The sequence below is a fragment of the Elephantulus edwardii genome, unplaced genomic scaffold (genome assembly GCF_000299155.1).
Source record: "Elephantulus edwardii isolate Elephantulus edwardi_28Jun2011 unplaced genomic scaffold, EleEdw1.0 scaffold00114, whole genome shotgun sequence".
In the NCBI taxonomy this organism is placed as follows: Eukaryota; Metazoa; Chordata; class Mammalia; order Macroscelidea; family Macroscelididae; genus Elephantulus; species Elephantulus edwardii.
In genome coordinates, this window is record NW_006399864.1 from 2231550 (window position 1) to 2253533 (window position 21984).

The 21984-nt window shown below is 36.8% G+C and overlaps 1 protein-coding gene across 1 annotated transcript in view; it reads right to left on the minus strand.

Annotated features, from left to right (window-relative positions):
* Window positions 1-3757: 3757 nt before the first annotated feature.
* EIF3E (eukaryotic translation initiation factor 3, subunit E) overlaps window positions 3758-21984 on the minus strand; it is a 48815-nt gene continuing 30588 nt past the window's right edge. Inside the window, exons 10-15 of the mRNA XM_006892329.1 lie at window positions 18494-18620; window positions 17375-17476; window positions 12804-12913; window positions 4942-5044; window positions 4615-4749; window positions 3758-3796 (exon numbers count right to left, since the gene is read on the minus strand). Coding sequence (XP_006892391.1) covers window positions 3758-3796; window positions 4615-4749; window positions 4942-5044; window positions 12804-12913; window positions 17375-17476; window positions 18494-18620 — 616 coding nt within the window. The remainder of the gene's footprint in view (window positions 3797-4614; window positions 4750-4941; window positions 5045-12803; window positions 12914-17374; window positions 17477-18493; window positions 18621-21984) is intronic.

Here is a 21984-nt window from a genome sequence, read left to right on the forward strand (position 1 = left end):
TTAATTAAAAACGCTAACACCTAAAATCTAGTCCCTGACAAAGGACATCATGCATTAAAAACTAGAGGGTCACTTTAAAATAGAGGAAAACCCTCAATGACTGCCACAGTGAGCTGAGAATGGCAGAAATCGTGAGGACAGTGCAGCACAAAACAAGGTTTGATCTGTTTTGTAAGGTCATGAGTCAAAGACTACTCAACAGTTCAATGATTCTAAGCTTAAAGGAGGCACTGAAATGCAGGGCACCTTTCCTTCTTGTTAAAAGTTTTTGTTTTGTTCCTTTTTAAGAGATAATGGCACTTGGATTATGTCATGCACTGCTGTGATTCCAGTTCACAGTATCCTCACCATATAGAACCAGTTGACAGGTTTCTAAGGCTGCCAGACTGCCCCATTTTTCTTCCCTGGGGCAATTGGTTAGGTTTGGACTTTTCTGTCAGTGGTCAAGTGCTTTACCACTTACTCTTCTTATACCAGTAACTATCCCCCTAGCTTTTAGTACCTTTGGAATATTGTTGTTGTTACGTGCTATCAAGTACAACCCACAGGGAACCTATGAAAAGCTCTGAACCATGTCCTGTCCCATGCCATCCTCATACTTCATGACACCATAGAGGCCCTTGTGGCAGCCACCGTGTCAATCTACCTGGTTGAGGGCCTTCCTCTCCTTCACTGGTCTTCCACCTTTCCAAGCATAGTCGTTGTCCAAGGAATAGGCCCTCCTAGCAACATGTCCAAGGTATGTATCCTTACCTCCAAACAGCACTCTGGCTGCATCCTCTTCAAGACATACTTGTTTGTTCTTTTGGCAATCCATGAGATGTTCAGTGCTCTTCAACACCACAGCTCAAAGACATCAATTCTTCTGTCATCCTTGTCCAGTTCTCAGACGCATACATAGCTAGTAATTGGAAAGACCATGGCCTCAGACACACCTTAGTCTTCAAACTGACATCATTACTCAATAATTTGTAAGAGTCCCTAACTGCACTTTCCCAATGAAATGCCTCTTTTATTTCCTAACAGCCAATACCAAGAGTGTTAATTATGGATCCAAGCAAGATGACGTCGAGTTTCAATCTCCTCTCCATCCATCATGTTGCTGCTTAGTGACCCAGTGTTAAGAATCTGCTTTCTTGACATTGAGATGTATTTTGAAGGCTGCATTCCTTGATCTTCTGCAGCAAGGGCTTCAAGTTCTCACTTTTCAGCAAGCAAGGTTGAAACATCTGCCTGGCAGTTACTGATGAGTCTTCCTCCAATCATGTCACCACATTCCTCCTCATTGAGTCCAGCTTCTTGATTTGTTCAGCACACAGATTGAATAGGTATGGAGAGACAATACAACTCTGATGATGCCCTTTCTAATTTTTAAGCCATGTAAGGTTCCCTTATTTTTTTGCACAAGAGCCTCCTGGTCTAGGTACAAGTTTCGCATGAGTATAACGAAGTGCTCTGGGATTTCTTCTTAATGTTAGCCATAACTTGTTATGATACAGTCAAAGGCCTCTGCATAGTCAATAAAGCACATCCTTCTGGTATTGTTTGAATCAGTTGGAATATAGCTTAGACACCAACAATAACGTAAGGGTTAAAAAAATGACACAGAAGCCAAACATGACCTTATGCTTTTATGAAAACTGATTTGCTTACAAAGTTCAATATGCATTGTATTTCACACTACTCCTCATTCATATTGTTTCATACATTCTCATGCCTTGCTTTATAATCACCATTGGACCTTGCCCATCATTACCCTGTCTTTTCACCCAGATCCTTCCCATTTCCTTCCCTTCCTCCACCTACCTCTTGATTTTTGGAAAGAAATACACACACACACACAACACCCAACCAACCATACTGGAAGACAGCTACAACCACTGGTTTACATGCAAGGTTCTATTTATAATGCAATGAGAGTACAAGCAACAGCACATGGCTCACAAAGCCAATTTATTATGTGGCCCTAAGTTTAGCTTCAGCTTTGTAAACACTTTAAATGATAGTGTCCAAGGGGAGCTCTGGTGGCCTAGTGGCAAGAAGATGCACTGCAATCCCAGAGATATGTGGTTCGAATCCACCAGATGCTCTTCTGGAGGAGGGGCAACCTCCTCCTGTACCAGTCAGATCCAATTTGATGGCACACACACAAAGAAGATAAAAATTTAAAAAATAAAAATTATAGTGTCCATTAGACTACCACATTGTTTAGTTTCTTTAGACGTCATCAAGCGCTTAATATGCTCATAGCTTTTCTTTGGGGGAGGGGGGAGTGTGTGTGGTGTGGTTACCAATCCACAAAAGTGAAACAATATTTTAAATTGAAATAGCTTTTAATTTAAAAATAGAAAACCCAAACCATTTCTGGGTAAATACAAGGGCTTCAAGAACTTTGTAAGTATTGCAGGTATCAGCAAACACAATATAGCGTGTCTATCTCTCACTTCTGTGAAGTTGGTCCTGACTCCTTGCTGATTCCACATTGAACTGCCTAGGCTGTAAATCAGAGGAACTGTCCGTCTTTTTCCTGGGAAGCCACTATTGGATTCAAACTGCCAGAGAGAGGCTCATCCTTTGGATCAGCAGCTCGGTCTCCTATGGACTGTTGTTCTTTTTGTCAGGTGCCATCAATACCACTCAGAGCAACCCCACGAACAACAGATCTCAACCGTCGCCTCTCCCGTGCCATTCTTGTTATTTCTGACAAAACTGACTCCATTGTAGCCGTCACAGTGCCAATCTATCTTGTTGAGGGCCTTCCCTTTCTAACCTTTCCAAGATCTCCTGACTGCTAGTACCAAATGTGTTAATCGTGGATCCAACGAAGATGAAGTTGTTGACAGTTTCAATCTTTTCTCCATATATCATGATGTTGCCTATTGGTCCAGTGGTGAGAATTTCTGTTTCCTTGATGTTGAGATGTAATTTAGGTATGTGTATATAATATTTAGGAGGCATATACAAAATTCAACTTCTACTTCCTACTCAAGTCTTTAAACCTGCTGTGGTAACTAAGGAACAACTTTCTTAAAGAATCAAGGATTCACAGCTCTTTATGTATAGTAATCTCAAACTGGCAACAATCAAAATATACTTTCACAGATGAATGGCTAAATAATGTGACAAATTAATACTATAGAACACTATTAAGTAATAACAAGAATCAAACTAGTGATATATATGTAACAAAGCCTGGATCTCAAGTGTATAGTACGGAGTGAAAAAAATACAACTTTCCAAAGGTCACACTACAATATGATTGCATTTATGTTAACACTATGAAATATGACAAAATTTAAGAAATGAGTGGTAGGCAGGGAATGAGGCTGATGAGGTAAATTTTAACTATAAGGGGGAATGAGAAATCTCTGTGGTGATTTCTCTATGGTTGTGTGTTTCACAACCACAGTGCTAACTACACAATGCTACATATATGACACAATGTATCAGGGCTACACAGACAGTATTGGTGGCAATTTCCTGCTGTTGATATTGTATGTAAAATGTAATTAATCACTGGAAGAAATATGGATCTGTTCTATATTATCTTGCACACCCTGTGAATCTGTACTTATTCCAAAATAAGAAGCTGTAAAACATTTACAGACACAAAGAAAATCACAGTAAGAAAAAATTAAACATAGCCAATTTTATTCAAATTTTACAAAATTTATACTCAGCTCTTATTTCTAAAACGTATGCCATACTTTTCATAATGGTTTTATTAGTTTTCTCTTCTTTTTTCTTTAAAAAGCCTTCAGTAGAAGCCAGAGTCTTGAGTTGCCCAGTTGGGAGCCTAAAAAGTACAAAGATAAAATTAATCGGAAAAAGAAAACACTTTCTAAAAAATCTAACATGGAAATATTATATGACCATTTACTTTAGGAGGAAAGTATTTTTATATTTTAATAAGTCCTAACAAATCATTTTAAGATTTTAACAATTTCTACAAGAATAAAATACCAGTTATACACTTAATAACAAAAGAAACATATCAAATTATCATCGAATTCCTAATGGCTTCCTATATTCCTAGTTAATCAAGCTGTTTAAAGAGCCTTAAAGTCAGGGTGAGATTCTACCCATAACAACAAATCCATTCAAGTTCTTTCAAAAGGATTTCCCCCAAGTGATGAACTTTTTGGTTGCCAGCTATATATGAACACTAACTAAAGAGAAAATGAAATGTGTATAGTAACAGCAGTAATAGAGTAAAAGCAACATTTCTACAGAAATATTTCCTTAGATTTAGAAATAAAACACATTTCAAAGCACTTGAAAGAGGGTTACACATGTAAGTTATCATCTGCCAGTATCAAAATGATGTGTTAAAGAAAACCCGAGGAAATGAGTTAATGAAGTCACACAGGAAGACTAAAAAGGAAAGAAAATTGGTTATAAACTAGGAACACTTAATTCTTTTCAGTTTCCTTGACAAAATGCATATAATACATAAGGAAAAAAATCCCGTTTTAGTAATTTTTAAAAACAAAACGTCCCTAATCTAACAAAAATAAAAAGACTCAATAAAGAATAATAATGAAAACTATCTCAATAAAATCTATGTAACAATTACATGTTGCTATACTAGACAATTAAACTTGTGGCTCTTACCTCTGACCTACTGTTCTGATTAAGTTTCTTTTCAATATTCATGGCCAACATCTGGCTTCTAAAGGAAAGGCTTTTGGTCTTTTCAATCACTTGCTGATAAGGTGAGACTGCATTGTTACCCATAACCACATGACCCTGAAATGCAAAAAGGAAAAATAATCTTGTATCAATGACTGAATTTCACATGTAAATCATAAAAACAGAATATTACCACATAACTGATTATACATTCAAAGGAAACATCCCCAATTATAAAATACATTAATTAAAAACTATCAAAAAAGATAAAATATTCATTTGATCTCAAGTAAGCAGCATTAAACTTACTAATTTTGAATCAATCTTGGCATCCAGTCTTGCATTTCTAATCAAATTCACAATCCACCTTTCAGCTTCTTCTGGGGTCATGTTCAGTTTATCTGCCAACATGCTAATGAAAAAGAAAAAAAAGAAAAAATAGCAATGTTGAGTGGCTATTAAAAAACCCCAAGTGTTTTTTACATGGAACAATCAGCCTAAACTCTGCATAGACTTCTGGGTATTTCTGGGTCACTCTCCTTGAAATGTACACCAAGATCCTTCCTGCGTGCACTGCTCATCTGTTTTCCGATATTATACACCATCAAGTTCGCTTCAACAAGATTGTAGAGTCTTCTGAGAAAAGATACTCTGCATTTAAAGAAATCCTTCCAAGCTTCTCCAACACTACCTTACATCTGGCAAGTATTCAACTAACAATGTCTACAAGAGGGAAAGCTGTAATGTCACAAATTAAATGTACCATAATAAACATCAGCAACAGGTACAATAAAATAAAAATAAACTCTGGGTTTTTGTGCTACAAAATACATGAGACACTGCCTGGCATTGTACATGACATAAACCTACATGTCACTCAACTTAAGAAAGGATTAACTAAATAAGACAGTGACACATGAGTGAGCTAAAAAAACAAAACAGAACAAAAAAAAAAAAACCCAAACCAAAAAACTCCCACCTCAATCTTAAAAACAAAGCAACCCATCTTTATTTCCTATCTTTCCAATTTATGATCAAGTCATCCTATTAACTGAGGAATATTATCTATGTAGAAGTATTAGTATATAGTTCATCAAACTTGCCACATTCTCAACCACTTCAGGATTCTGTGCATACCACGTCTTCTGTTTAGAAGGCTCATCTATCTGATCCCCCCCGCCCACTTAGCTACTTTCCAACATGAGTCTCAGCTAAAATAGCACTCTTATGAACCTTCTGAGATATGCTCCAACTGTGGATGTCTGTCTGATGCTTTCAATGCCTGCTCTATCCTTTCACAGCATTCAAAACAGTTGTAGCTGTTAAAACATCTGCTTATGTGAGATGCAAAGTTTTCCAGTTTTAGTCTGGGAGTTTGAAGGCAGATAACCTACAAGAAACTACATAATCTAAGATTTTAAGATTTAAGAAAAAAACAATTTTATCACGTAAAATAACTTTATTTCTCTGGCCCTACTGATCATGCTAGTCTGTGTTTCTAACATTCATATTTCAAAGTGACTCTGACATATAGGTAACATGTGAATGTGGATGAGGTTGCTCTGATTTATAATCCCAGTTGGAGTGAATATATATTGTGGGCACTTATTAATCCTTTAATCCTTAGCTATTTCCAAAGACATGGCCTAAGCCCTTTGTTATCAGTTTCAATTTCATTAACTAATATGTTCAAAGTATAAAAACAGGTATTTTTGTATTTCTGAGTAGTAATTAATGCCCATGGTTCTACTTAAGAATAGAAGATCTATAAAACCACCTCTTTAAGGTGGTCAAACCTAAAAAGACCATCTTTTAGAGGATCCTCCTTCCCTACACACAACCATCAAGATTGATAAAGATTTTAAGTGCAATTTTCACTTTTTAAAAAAAGCCAACATTTTTTAAAAACTTGGTTTCCAAATTTTATCTTAAGTATATTTTCTGTCAAATGTTGTAGCCTGGTTTTCAGTGTGGCCAACTGTTCAGACTATTCAAAGAAAAGTATGTTCTTCTAAGGGTCTGCTATGACAATTAATTAATGGAAAAGTGTTAGGTAGAAATTAAGTTTAAATGAAAAATTGTGAGCAAGCGGAGAAACCCAGGAAATGTTAAAATGTATGCTATGTGTGATAGCTGAAAATTCTGTTTGGGCACTAGCTAATATAGGAGTAAATTACCATGTATTTTATATCTAACATAGACTATAAAGACAGTAAGTTCTGATACTAGTTCTATCTAGAAATGGGGTAGTTTAACCCTATTATCAGAATAATTCTGAATAGAAGGGAGCTCTGGTGGCCTAGTGGTAAGAAGTTGTACTGCAATCCTGAAGATATGCAGTTCGAATGCACCAGATGCTCTGCTGGAGAAGGAGGGGCAATCTCCTCCTGTGCCAGTTGGATCCAATTTGATGGTCCACAACCAAAAAAAAAAAAAAAAAAAAAAAAAAGACAGTAATTCAGAATAGAAATGGTTACAAAGTAATAAAAATTGCAAGGAAAATATTAAGTTTTAAAAGGTTATTTTTAAAAAAAAAGGCGAGGTAGAATGACTTCATAACTTAAAGAAATGCAAGACTAGCTGGCAAATACCATTGTCTTTTGTGAAAAGCCAAATCTAACCCCCTGCAGGCAAATTATATTAATGTATGCTCCAACATGTTTATCATACACATTCAAAATATTACTTCCATACTTTGTTTCTATCTACAATTGAAAATTGCTCCAAGAATTATCTTAGAACAGCTTTTAAATTTCAGGCACACACCATATCTGATAAACTATTCAGCAGTACTAAATTAAATCCCACCACAGTAATTTTTCTTGACAGATGTTCCAGACTTTATGGTAAACAGACTCGTAACTTATCCTACAAATCTATAGTATTGTATATAAACTGATAAAAACATTCTTAATATGCATTTTAACAAAGATATGACTATCATATGTGCTTACAGTCACTTAGCTAAAAAAAGTATGTTTCAAATCACAAATGGAAGAAGTTGTTTAATAAACCATTGGTTTTATAATACTATTCTATTCAGCACTTGAAATGTGTCCATTTGGAGAAGGAAAAGAGGTCTTCCCCACTTTAAACTCTAAATCAAATAGTAACTTTACACTAACTAGAAGGAGAGACAGACTGGTCAGCATAAATTCCTTACTGGCGTAATTTGTTGTAATTAGTATAATAGTGAATAAAATGCCGTTTTGGGCTTAAAGGTACCACACTTAAAGATGCATTGGAACTCCATGAGCCTTTAAAATCTAAATTATCTCTAATTCTCTCTCTCTCTCTCTCACACACACACACACACACACACTCTAAAAAAAAATGCTATGTCATTCTCTCATCAATCCCTCTCCAAACACCTGGCATAGTTTAATAATGGATCCACTTCTTTAATATCTGTTTCTGGCTCTAGATTTTTAGCATGCTCATTAACTTTTGTAGTATTTTCTTCTTTGAACAGCAAGTTTGAAATCAGGTTGTGATTATGATAAACAACAGATTTATTCTCTTTAGAGAGTCAAACACATCTTTCTTTAAAAGGATCTGCACATTCTTAACTGAAAGAATGAGAGAAATGGAGCCCATATTAGTGCTGCCAGCAGTAAAGGAGAGGCAGGACGGAGTGCAGCCATAAAGGGCATAAGGGGTCTCTTGGTAAGAGAAATGTACTGTATCTTAAATCTGTGTCAATATCCTGGTTGTGATATTTTACTGTAGTTTTGCAAGCTGTTGCCTTTGGGGGGAAAAAGGCATGAAGGCTGAGACAATCTCACTGGATTATATTTCAAAACTATGTGCCAAATGCAATAATGGTTGCCCATGGTGGACAGTGTTTGGTGGAGCTCCCCAGTTAAAACAAGCTTGGAAGGAGTGGCATCCACTTCCGTAACTACCTTGCCTCCAGAAACCCTGTGAACCTTGAGAAAGGATGAAAGTCATGCAAAGGTGGAGGACTTTTGTTCACAGAGTCGCTATGCCTACGACTTGACAGCACTTAAAAACAACAACAACAACAACATGTATGAATGCACAATCATCTCAAAAAAGTTCAATTTTAATAAAGATGGGGGTAGAGGTTTAACATCTCTTCAAAGACTTTTTTACTATTTTTAGGGTTGAGGTCAGTCATTAATTATTTTTATTTCTGTTAAAAGCTGCCCATTTGATTCTTACATATAATCAAGACCATAAATCACTCACTCAGAAGCACACTTCCCTAAAGCTGATTAGAAAAGAAATACTGAGAAGCTTTAAACTGATTCTTTACACCTCAGTGGATCTCTGGAGAAGAACTAGAACTTTGTAAGGTCACTTAAAGATTTGATGTATAATTAGGTTTTAAAGTCTGCTGGTGAGGGAATGACAATTTTGTTCCTGTGTACTGTTTAAAATTAAACTGCTGGTCATTATTATGGGTTCCAAACCATGGACAAGTCAGAATGGTGTCAGCATGAAGATGTCCACTATATTTAGAAAAGTTTAACTTAAATGTTGAGCTTTTTCCCAACCAACCAATGAAGCTTTGAAAAAATGGTAAGGTACCATCTTGGACTGAATCTTAGTGGATTTCCCTTTAAATATGTCATTCCAGTATTCTTAGAATATTTTTTGTATTTACCTAAAGCTACACGTGCACCTTAACTTAATTCATTACATACTAAAAAAAATATTAAACCCTGGAGTACCATGAATTGAACTGTCTTGGCAAAAATGTGTGAGGTTGGCTGGGCACGATTCTCAGTGGCGTGGCAGTTCTGTAATGATATAAATCTTCCATGCATGTGGTCTGATGTGATCAGCCAAGCAGAGGTTGGAGATAAAACATCTTTGCCTAGGTCACAGTACTAATTCAGTATAATGGGAGTTTCCCTGGCTTCCTGTACTTTTTATTAAAAGACAAAAGTGAGAAAGAGGGATCTGACTGTCACCAAGAAAGAACAGTAGAAGGAGAGTATGTCCCATTGATGCAAGGTTTCTGTGATGAAACTCTCAGACCCAGGGGAAAACAATGCCAAGATACATGGAGATCTCTGAGAAATGCCAGATGGTGAAGACAGACAAGGATCTTCTTCCATAACCAACCTTGCAGTTAGTGCTCAGAACAGACTTCTAGCCTTCTCAGAATAAATTTAAGTCATCTACTTGTGGTATTTATGTTACAGCAGCACCTGACAGTAAAGATACTGAGTTTTCTCTTCATTACATTACATCTGTTGTTTTCATGTAGAGTTAATAAAAGGAAAGAGCTAGATCTTCCTACTCTCAAGGCACCTCCGATCAAACTTTAAGAAGAACACCCTAACAGCAAGAAGGAAATGTTAGGAAAAGCTAAAACACAAATGAATAGAGGGAACAAAAAAATCATTAACACATCCCCAGCGCCCATGTAGCACCAAACACTGCATGACATGGATACATCCAGAAGACATCATTTATGCAAAAGAAGTCAGTCTTGTTACTGTCAAGTAGGACCTGACTCACTGAGTTTTCAAGACTGTAAATTTCACGGACTTTTCATCTCTCTGTGGGGCCACTGGTGGACTCAAGTGGTAGAGATGCCTGGCCTTTGGGTTATCAGTATATGGTACAAGATCACTATCATAAAAAGTTAAAAAAAGGTTTACAAAAAGAATTCTGTACAATTACTAAGGATCAGGAGGGAGAGAGGAATAAAAATTAATATAATGATAAGTTAGGGGGAGAGAAAAACAAAATACAATATTCACAAACAGAGCAAGAGAACATTACATGGTTTAAAATCAAGAATGGTGTTCATCAGGGCTGTATCCATTCTCCATACCTACTTAATCACCTACTGAAAAAGAGTTCAAGAAGCTGTACTTTATGAAGAAGAATCAGAATTGAAGACTCACTGACAAACCTTGCTTGCTGAAAGTAAAGAAGACTCAAAGACTTGACTGCAGATGATCAAAGACTTCAATATGGATTATATCTCAACATCAAAAGCATAAAGTCCTCACCACTGGAACAGCACACAACATAATAAAAGATGGAGAAAAGATTGAAACTGTCAACTGTAAAAGGAGCAGCCACAATGTGGGATGATCAAGTCCGACTTCTACAGGCAGCCCCACAGCCTCTTCAACCTCACTCCACCATCATTTCTCACAGTGTGGAAAGTATTCTCTTATATGGTCCCACAGCTGTTGATAATTAGCAATGGATAGAAAAGCCAGTTTTCATTGTACTTAGTTCCACAACAAACACCCATGTTAGTAGCAGCCAAGAAATCCAATGACATACTACATTGGGAAAAAGTCATTGCTACCCACTTCTCCAAAGAAATGTAAGTCAAAAGTAAGGATGTCAGTGCACCTGATCCAAACCATGGTCTTTTTAACTGCTTCCAATTCCTCTGAAAGTTGGATAATGAGTAAGGATGACAGAAGTAGAATCTATGCTTTAGATTTGTGATGTTAGTAAAGAGTACTGAATGTCAAATGGACTGCCAAAAGAATAAGTAAGTCTGGTGAAACTTTTGTCTCAATCCTTTGGGCATGTTGTCAGGATGGGCCAGTCTTTTTAGAAAAAGATATCATACTGGGAAAAGTGGAGGGTTTCTTATGGGCTTGAGCATGACGGAGATCAACATGTTACAGGATACAGCAAGGCTCAGAGTCTGTTGTTTATGAGTTGCTATCATTCTAAGTAAAAGTCAATGTGATGGCATATAACAATACAAAGTTTGTATACTAGGTGGTAAAGATTTTAAAGAAAAGGAGTTAATTTCTGGACCAACATACTATCCTCTGTCATTAATAAATGTTTACCAAAAATACTTTAAAAAAATAAAAAGAATTTAGCTATTATCCACTGGAGTGTCACATGAGGTACCTACTTTATTTCATAAGCAATTATATATTATGTGTTTACAGTATTAAAAATATCCAAGTGTATGGCTACTTGTTTTTGTGCCAAGAGTTGACTATGACTCGTAGTAACCCTATGAACCCTATGAATCCTGACCTATCCAACTGCCTTACATGATTCATGATCTGTCATGCTCAGGTTTCACTGGGTTCATTCATCTAAGAGTCTTCCTCTCTTTCACTTACTTTCTACCTTTCCTTGATGTCTCTCTCCAAGGACTGGTGGTTCCTCCTGAAAATATGCGCAAGAGAGGATTTTTGTTTTCTTGAGATGTAACACACATTGAAGGTCTTTTATATTCTTCAATGTTTCAAGTCTTCTTCACTTTATGCAACCAACATTGTATTATCTGCCTAACACAGGTTGTTGGTAAGTCTACTAACTATAGCAACCAAAGTCAGGGATTCAGTTTCCTCAGCAAAATTCCCATGATCACACTGTACTTCTCTGTACAACAACTTCAGTGACAACCACCTAAAATTAGGCAATCAAATACGACGCCTTAGCAAAAACAAATGTCATTAAAGAAAAGTTGGCCTACACACAATTCCACAGAGAAAAACATTAAAGTATAACTTTGTAAGAATTTTTGGAGCCTTTACTGTTTGACTTCATCTATGGCCAAAGGGCACTCGTTATTTTTCAAACTCTAATATGTAAAATTAGTTCCTAATAGGTTATGCAAGTTTCACATTTTTTTTCACACAACAGAGAAAATTTAACTAAAATTCACAGTAATTTTTCCATGTTTCAACATTTTAGGATGTCACAGCAACTTACTATATGGGAATTCAAATATGTAATTAAATAAAACAAACTCAATTAGCTGAAATGATTACCAAATGTGGTGGTCTTTCAACAGAATTTCTGATTTACTAAGGACTAACTCCTTTTATTTGAACTCCTGTTGAAAACCATCAAAACACTAGTTAGCTCACTTTTCTCCATAAGTAACAGTATTAGGACAAGCTCTTCAAAAAGGTAACTGACATTTCTGTACTGCCTCAAGCTGATCATTGTGAAAAATTATCATGGTATGCTACACACACAGAGACGCTAAAAAGATAGTTCAGAGTCTCTAGCATCTCACAACTGACAAAAGTTAGAATTTTTAATAAATCATTATCAGATTGTTTCCCTTCTAAAAGCAATGGGAAATAAAATGAAAATTTCATTAACTGGAATTCTATTAAGTGTAACTTTACAGTAAATTGAAACTACCAGGAATTTAAAAGTAAAAAATACAAATCGAATCAGGGTGTTCTTACTTAATGCTGATACACTGATGAATGCGACAGAATGTTTCAAATATGAAGAGACGAGCATTTTCAATGAAATCCTCAAGACAAGCCACCAAGAAAAAGTCATTCACAAGCACCTGCATACATCAAAAGAAAAAGGCAAAATAATGGCACTGACAAGCAATTTTCAAAAACTTTGCTCAAATATTTTGCCTACTTTACTTACTGTTTGATTAAATAGAATTCCTTCATGTACCATGACAAGAATTCTCCTTCACAACACGCTAAAACATTAGTTTCAAGACTAGTAATTCATACAAGCAGGAAAAAGGTCTAACAACTAGAACGTTTGTTTGTTTCACGCATGACTTTAAAGCAAGAGGAACCTACTTTTGACAACACTGCTTTTCTTGTACACTATTTCTTGTACATAAATGCTACAAACATGTTTTTCAAGTTATTTAAAGTGCTTATAAATGGAGTAGAGAGGAGTATTTCTTTGACAGCAAACAGATAAAATAAAAAAATAAAATATTCGTAGGAAAAAAAATTACAAAGGGTCACTGTACAGACAGTGCCTCTGTTAAAAAGACTGAAAAGTAAACAAGTGTCCTCTGTTTCTACTTGACCAAACCCACTGGTGGAGTCAATCAGTTATACCCCTTCTGCCAGGGGAGCTCTCCCTGCAGAGGGCCTTCATTGGTAGTTATCTAGCTGGGCTGCCAACTAGAAGGCACCTGGTTCAAATCTACCAGCTGCTCTGAGAGATAAAGATGGGCCATCTCCTCCCCTATGATTTGTTTTCCTCTGAAAACCAGCAGAGAGTCAGCTACAAGCCAGTACTGGCTCAAATGGCTCATAACACCACCACCACAACAATCTTATGTAAAAGGCGCTCTGGTGGCATTATCTGTAAGGAACTGTGATGCTAGCACAAAGACTGCATGCTTTTCTAGTGATCTGAATCCAGCAGAGGTTCCTTGCAAAAAAAACGGGCATCTCCTCACTGTCTCAGAAACCCAAAAGAGAGTCAGTTATGCATTGCTTAAGCAACTCAACAGGAATGAGTTGACTTTAGAGTCGAATCTTATGAAAAGGTCGTGAGTGGCACAAACTACTCTTAATAATCTAAAGGCTGGCAGTTTGCACCAAAACAGACAGATCCTGCTGATAAAATTTAAAGCCAAGGAAACTCCACAGAGGCGTTTTACTCATGAATACATGAATGTGTGCTGCCCATCAGATGGAATCAACTAGACAGGGATGGGGGTTTTGTTTTGTGGTTTTAATCATACCAAAATAAACCATCAGGTCTTTCTTCCACAATACCAGTAGGAAGATAAGCTGCCTTTGAATTAGCAGTTAAACCATTTGCACCATCCAGCAACTTAGATCATAGCAAGGTGTATAAATTTAGTACAATCAATTATCCCAATGATGCCTACAACGTGGCTATATGAACACAAAGTACCAGACTGTGTTTGTCTAATGGTTGAAAATCATTTCTGAGTTCGTATTTATTTGCATGATATCCTCTTTCCCCCCTTCAGAGAAGGTCTTAATGTAGTCCCAGAATTTGAGTTTAAAATAAGAAGGTGACAATAATGTGAATGTGGATAAATGTACCCATGCTTAACAGAGAAGTTCTTCGCTAACTTCTATTATTCATTTCAGCTGTAACAGAAATACCACAACAGGATGGCTTTCATGAACAGAAATTTATCTCACAACCTAGAAAGCTGATGTCCAAATTCTGAGTGTGGGCTCTGGGTGCAGGGTGGCCCTCTTGAGGCCTTGGGGGAAGATGCCAATCTCCTTTCAACATCTGCAGACCTGGAGCTCCCAAACCATAGAGAATCATCACCAGACAAGGTGACACATATTTTGGGGGTGTACATAATTCACCTCATGATGGCTTACACTTTGGCCCCTCAAATTTCATGTCCCTGACACATGCAACTCTTATTCTTCCATTTTTAACTCTAGAAATTCTGTTTCTAAGGTATAATAGGGAACCATGTACAAGGTAGACACCATTTCAAATGTAAGAAACTAGAGGGAAAGAAGTGATATTATCAGGCACCAACAAAATAAAAAATCCAGTCAACAATTTACATTAGCTTGCAAGGCTTGAAAAGAATTCTGTGTTCACTGAGACCATCTAGACAGTGGCCCTGTCCTCCAGACTAGGTGCCGGCCATCACTTCTTGATTCTGAGTGGAAGTCCCGGGCCCCATAGCTCTGAATTCCAGGACTACTGTGAGAATAACTGCGCTCCCTCAGCCTCAGTGGAAGCATTATCCTAGTCCACTCCTTTGGCCCTGACAAGCCTCGCCCTTCTGCCCTGTGAGCAGGACATCATATATATACCTTCAGCTTTGCACAGTGGGTCCAACCCAAATCCTCGCACTAGTGAATGGCTACTCCATGTAATGGAACTGAGTTGGCAAAGCTGACTCTTAAAACTGAGGATGCCATGGCACTACCCCAGAAGACTCATCAGGACTGGGCTCTACCCTTTGAGACTCCAGATATCAAGGCCTTGGCCTGGTGGTAAGGAGCTGAGCTGACAACCTGCAGTTCGAATCTACCACCTGTGCCCCAGCAGAAAGATGGGCAATCTCCTCTTGTGCAATTTACTACCTCTAAAAACCAGCTGGAGGGTGAGCTATGAGTCAGTTCTGACCTGACGACATAACAAGAACAGTAACAGCTCCTTATGGAACCAAAGTAGCCCTGTTTCTCATGTGCCTTGCCTCTTCATCTTCTACCTCCTGATTCTCTGTGGGGTGGCCGAGCCTCTAACCTACTCAGGAAACTGAAGCATCTCAACCTGAGAGGAAGTCTAGGTACAAAGGTGCTCATGTCTCTGCTCTGTTGCTCAGTTAGCAAGCCTATCTCTGCAAAGCAGTGCCCAGAAGGGTTTCACTCCACCGAGAAGCCTAAGGTGTGAAGGCACTCAGTTCCTGTGAGTCTCCTATTTCATTCTGCTGCCACCATTTCTTGCCACTTTCAGTGTTACAGTCCTCACTTCCTTCTCAGCCCTCGCTAGAAATGCCCTCAACATCCATGTTCCTACCAACAGTCTCTTTAAGACAATCCATTGCTGTTGTAGTCTGCTGAGTTGAACCAACCCACAGCTGACCCTCCAGCGGCTTTTCAGAGATTGCAAATCGGCATAGAGGAGATTGCCCATCCTTCTGTGAGCAGCTGACAGACTCAAACCTCATGCCTCTGGGACTGCAGTTCAGCCTCTGACTACTAAGCCACCAGAAACTTTTACTATTGAGTGCCTTAAAACTCACAACATCAGGTACCAAATTTTGTCTTCCTTCTCTACTCTTGCTAGAAAAGAAATACCACAGTGGATGGTTCTACAAAACAGAAACGAATTCTCTCACAGCTCATGAGTCTAGAATTCTTACTCCAAGAGTGCTGACTACAGGGGGAGATTTTATCTCCTTTCAAAATTTGTCTAGGAGGGTGTCTGTGTAGGGATACTGCATATAAAAGACATGCTCCACTCCCATCCCTCTTTCCTGGTGGCACTGAGTTCCCCTCTGATCTCTGTTTCATTGTCCTTTCAATGTAGGGTGCCTTAAGCTCCCCTTAGATCAGATCAGGGCTGTGGATGATTAAAGGTGTAACATCTTATCCTAACCCCCTTACCACTGACTGGTTGATCACATGAGATGAGATAATGACATCACTCCATAAGCTTCATATACATTGCCAAACCATGAAAAATAATGACCTAGCAAGCCATGTTAACACTTACTACATGTTTGGGGGACATAATATAATTCATGATACTAACTTAAAAAAAAGAAAAATGAAAATCCCAAGACTAAATCTGAACAATTTTCGTTTCTGCTATGCACCAGAAGACACTGCAGTTGTAAACTACTTAGCTTACTTGGTTTACTGATGTTCTTAGGTTCAACTCCTAGCAACCCTATGATCTCTGACCCCTGTCCTATCCTGTGCCATCCTCACAATCTCTGACACACTTGAGCTCACTACGGAAGTCACTATGTCAATCGATCTGGTTGAGGGTCTTCCTCTCTTTCGCTGTCCCACCACATCCTTAAGCATCACGTCCCTCTCCAATGTACAGCCTCTCCTAACAACATGCCTGGAGTATGTGAGACAAAGTTTTGTCATCTTTGCCTCTAAGAGCATTCTGGCTGCACCTTTGCCAAGACATACCCTGTTTGCTCTTTTAGCAGATTTAGGTTAGTAGTTTCTTATTTATAGCAAATTTAAATCGTGAAAAACTGTAAAGACAGGCTCACTTAAGAAACAAAAAAATCTCAGTTGTGTGGTGTAAGTCATTAAAACCACTTGTGAAATATTTTACCTGATTTACTATTTCAAGAAAAGACACACTGCAATCACACAATGGTTTAACTGCTTCAACAAAGGGATATATACAATGTCAACAAAATTAAAACCATCTACCATCAACATATCCTTATATAATCTGATGTCTTGAAACTAATAAACATATTTCTGATATACCTATTTTAACAAGGTTAACTCTTAAAATACCTAAGAATTCATAATAACATTATCAATATACAAGAGACCATACTTACTGATTCACATTCTCTTAGTTTTTTCTGAGCTCCATCAAAGTCAAAGTTAACATATAAGCATTCAACAAACTCTGTAATTGGGTCTTTGTATGTGTAGGATTCCTGTAAAGTGAAAGGTGAAATTAGATCTGATGTAACATTATTTAACAGACTGCCTCTACAATATCACAATAGATCTGTTTTCTCCTTCCTTACCATCGATTTCAAGCAAATGATCCAGTATTACCTGTGTTACTGTACGTTGTCAAGCCTACTACAACTCACTCATAGTGGCCCTAAGAATGACAGCTCCAAGCCTTGCCCCATCCTGCGCATCCTTGTGATCTCTGACTTGCTCGAGCCATTACAGTCACTCTGTTGATCCACGTTGTCGAGGGGCTTCCCTTCTTTCTCTGCATGATGTCTTTTTTTGGCAGTCTCCTCTTATTAAGATTTACCTTAGAGTCTCAATAATACAGTCACTATGAGTAGCAACTCACTTGACAGCAGTGAGTTTTAAGACCACAACTTAAGCTTATCAATGCCTTTCATGGCAAGTTCTCTGATTCTCATATTACAATCATTCCAAAACCTTCAAATTACCCTTCTTCCAAAAGTCTCCTTAGTTAATAAAGAAGTGAAGGATTTCCCAGATATAAGGGTATGTGAACCATAGTGAACGACAATGTCTTCTTTTTACTTACTCCATTGATACATTAAATATTTAGTTTATTTTTCTAATTTGCAATCATTACTGAGAAGTTTGCTGAAGATCCACCAATAGGACTAAAGCTTTTGAGCAATTTGGGGATTCTCAATACTGTATTCTGCGATCTCTATGGAATTATCCGGTTAACCATCCACCAACATCAATCAGATTCCATCTCTCTCTCAGTCTAAGTGCCGAGAGCAACACAGAGAAAGAACATACAGTAAGTCCACCTAGAGGAGAGCAGGAATTATTCCAATCTCATCTAGATTAAGTTTATTTTAGAAGATAAGGAAATGGCCATTAGAGGCGCTCCTATAAATTTCTTATATATACTTCTCAGCTATTTTTAGAACATTTTTCTTTAAAATCTAAAAATCAAATTAAATAGAAAATTTGGACTTTTAGGCATTTAAAAAAATAGTTTTTACCTGCTGAATAACCTTGACAAGGTCTTTGAGCACCTGCCGGCGTTTTCGAACATCTTTGTTTGTTATGACTGCTGTAGTCAAATAGCGGAGAATATGTGGACACATTGTCTGAATGGCATTAAGATACCTAAGTAAATTGAGATTTAAAATGTAAGATATACTGATTTTCTATAATCATATGTCTTAAAAAACAGTGAAATAGCTCATTAGATTACACTATTTCAGTAAACTAAGACTTTAAGCATGAATATTATAAACACATCTCCTCCTCCAAGTAAAAGGAACGGAATTCAACCTCAAAAATAAAAACTGGTGAGAAAGCCAGAAAGCTAGTATTATACAATTTTAAGTAAGTAAGAAGGATGATGCATTTAAGAAAGTCACAATTCTATCATCATTGTTCAGTAATTAGCCTTCTTTTCATTAAACATTCAAGCCCCAGACTATGCCGTCTAATCTATCAGCTTCTCATGGGTAAAAGATGACACAATCTCTGCCAATAAAGATCACAATCTTGGGAACTGGATGGAAGGTGTCATGAGTTGTAACTGACGTGACTAAAATGTATAGTCAGTATAAAATACAATGCTTTCAACGTCTGAATATGGTACAAAACAGTTCCCATTCTTATTGACACACTTCAAGCCCACCTTTCATTTTGTTTTGCTTTGACATAAGGAGTACTGTATGAAACAAAATAAGGTAGAAAAGACTTCACAAAGAAGTACCAGGCAAGGTGTACCATGGATAAAAAAGGAAGACTTTGGAGGTAGAGAAATAGGTAAGGAGCATTTATAGAAAGAGAAGATGAAAACCAAAGCAGGGCAGGAAGCGGAACTACAGGGAGATTGTAGAAGCAGAACTACAGGGGAATTGTAGCAGTAGGCCTCAGAGGTCATCATCGTGTCTGGAGCAGGTAAGAATCAGCACCTAAATGGGTGTTCTCATTTGAACTGAATTATGAAAATTAAGGGCAGGAAAAGTCTGATTGGACAAATTCTGGATTCAATCTAGTTCACCTATCAATAGTACACACTGAATTTCTTAAGAAATTCACATTAGTTCTATTTGGAAAACAAATTAAGTACTCTTTTGCTAGCTGAATTTTGAACTGTTCTTTTTACAACTGGAAAATAACTAGAGCATTATATTACAAATGCATTCTTTCCCCTTAATAGCATGTACACTTAGCGGCAAAACCTCATCTCTAATAACCAAGGAACACTGCTGTATCTTACACCTGACACCTTATCTTGCATATTATGTTACATTTAAAAGTTCAAAATTTTTTAAATGTGTAAATCATCTCCACTTTAGATTCAGAATAAATTATATCAGAAATGGTAATATATATGATGTAAGAAACTTTAACCTGCATTAGTATCTGAATTTTCACTTCAAGGACAAATGCATAATCATCTCTAAAGTACTTCTACATATAAACATAACAAATGAAAATTCACAGCCTATATAAAATATCAATTTAACATGTACCCACTCAACTTGATTGAACTGTATTACAGTGCTATTAGAAATTAAAAACAAGGATATGATACTTTCTCCATTGATTTCTACTGTCTATGAGAAACAACTGAAAAGCTTATTGATTTTAGACATATAAATGTAAGTGACATATTAAAATTGCTGTCCTACTTAAAGAATATGCAATCCAGGGAAATAGCTGAGCAATGATCTGTTAAACCACTTAGCTACATTCTGAGATACACATAAAAAAGCAAAGTAAAAATCAAAATAATCATATATAAATTATTACATGCAAACCAACACAATAATTTAAAAAATAAAATTATTCCATTAAAAAATTAGTGAGGAAGAAAAGGAGGTGGCTCAACTCTACGGCAAGTGAAAACAGCGTAAATATTTCTATTATTGAGTACACTTTTCTATGTATTTCTAACAGGCTGTTTCTGTAAAAATGCAGTTCTATGGGCACTAGAGAGATTATCAATAAAATGGTTCTAAAACTGATTTATAGTAAGTTACCAAAAAGCAGAGAATTGTAAGCAAACAAAACACAAACAAACAAAATCTACTGGTCATTCAGCACAAGGTAACGGCAACAAACTATGGCAGCAGACACTGTATTGTGGCCACAAGCTTGTGCCGCAATCCCCTGAAGGCATGTGACTCGAGACCGACCACCAGCCACTCTGAGGGAGACATGAGCAATCCTCCTCCCACCCCAAAACACGCTAGAGTGTCGGCCATGGGTTGGTTACGACTCGATAGTACTCAGCACCACCACGTGACGAACAAACTACTTTCACCAAAAAGAAAAAAATCTTAATTATACCTCAATACCTCAACCCTTGAGTATTTAGGAAGTATGTTTGTACAAACGCTCTCCTGCTGACCACCTCAATGTTATGGCTGTTTTAAAGAAAAACCCTTGTATGACTGAGTGGTCAATCAAATGAATCCTTGTACACTAACATACACACAAAGATACAATCCTTCTTACATGAAAAAGGACAGACAAGTCATAGCTATCACACCTGAGTATCTAGCAGACATTTGGTTGATAATGAATGGATAGACTGTCATTTCTGGAAAAACAACTGTAACTGCTAATTATGAAACTAGAATTTTTAAAAATTTCTAAGTGCCATAAAAACTTTTGTTATTTTCCAATTAAAAGTCATTTCTAATGATCCTGGTAGTTGTATTAGCAATTTCTGTTATAACAATAATATACTGTGTCAACATATTCAAAGACATTTGACACCATTATTTTCCATACAATTGATAGATGCTGTTATAAAAGCACTGTGAGGTTTTGAGGTGAACTCAAAGCACAAGACACATCAGTACAGGTTAATGTATCAAAATACCAAAAGGTTGTTCACTTACATAGTTTCAAATGTCACACGACAACCTTTAAAAAAATTACTACTTGTTGTACAACAATGAATGAATGGAAATCCAAAGTCTCTGTAAATTTTCACTGAAATTAATAATAAAAAAATATTGTGACACACACACACAAATTACTACTTGTTGCATTTTGGTATATTATCAAAGAAGAATATGCACAATTATCTGAACAGACTATAAAAAAGTCTTTTCCAACTATAAGAATGTATGTCTAGGAGGGTGGGGGTGGGGTGGGCAGGGAGAAAAATGCAACAATGAATGAATGGAATTCCAAAAGCTCTGTAAATGTTCATTGAAATAAAAAAAATTAATTAAAAAAATAAAAAAAGAATGTATGTCTAGGTTCTTTTTGTACATATTAGCAAAAATAACATGCCAGAACTGAGTGAAATTCAGGTATGAAATCGAGTATGAAAATTCACCTGTCAATTAAGCCAGAAATTGTAGGGGACTATTTTTATTATTTTTTCCCCTAACTTTAAAATTAGGGGGGTTTTGGGGAAAAATATTTATTTTATTTTAAATCTAACCAATTTATTATCTTTATATCCACCAATATTTTTAAATTCTCAGTTTTCAGTTCTAATAGGATATAT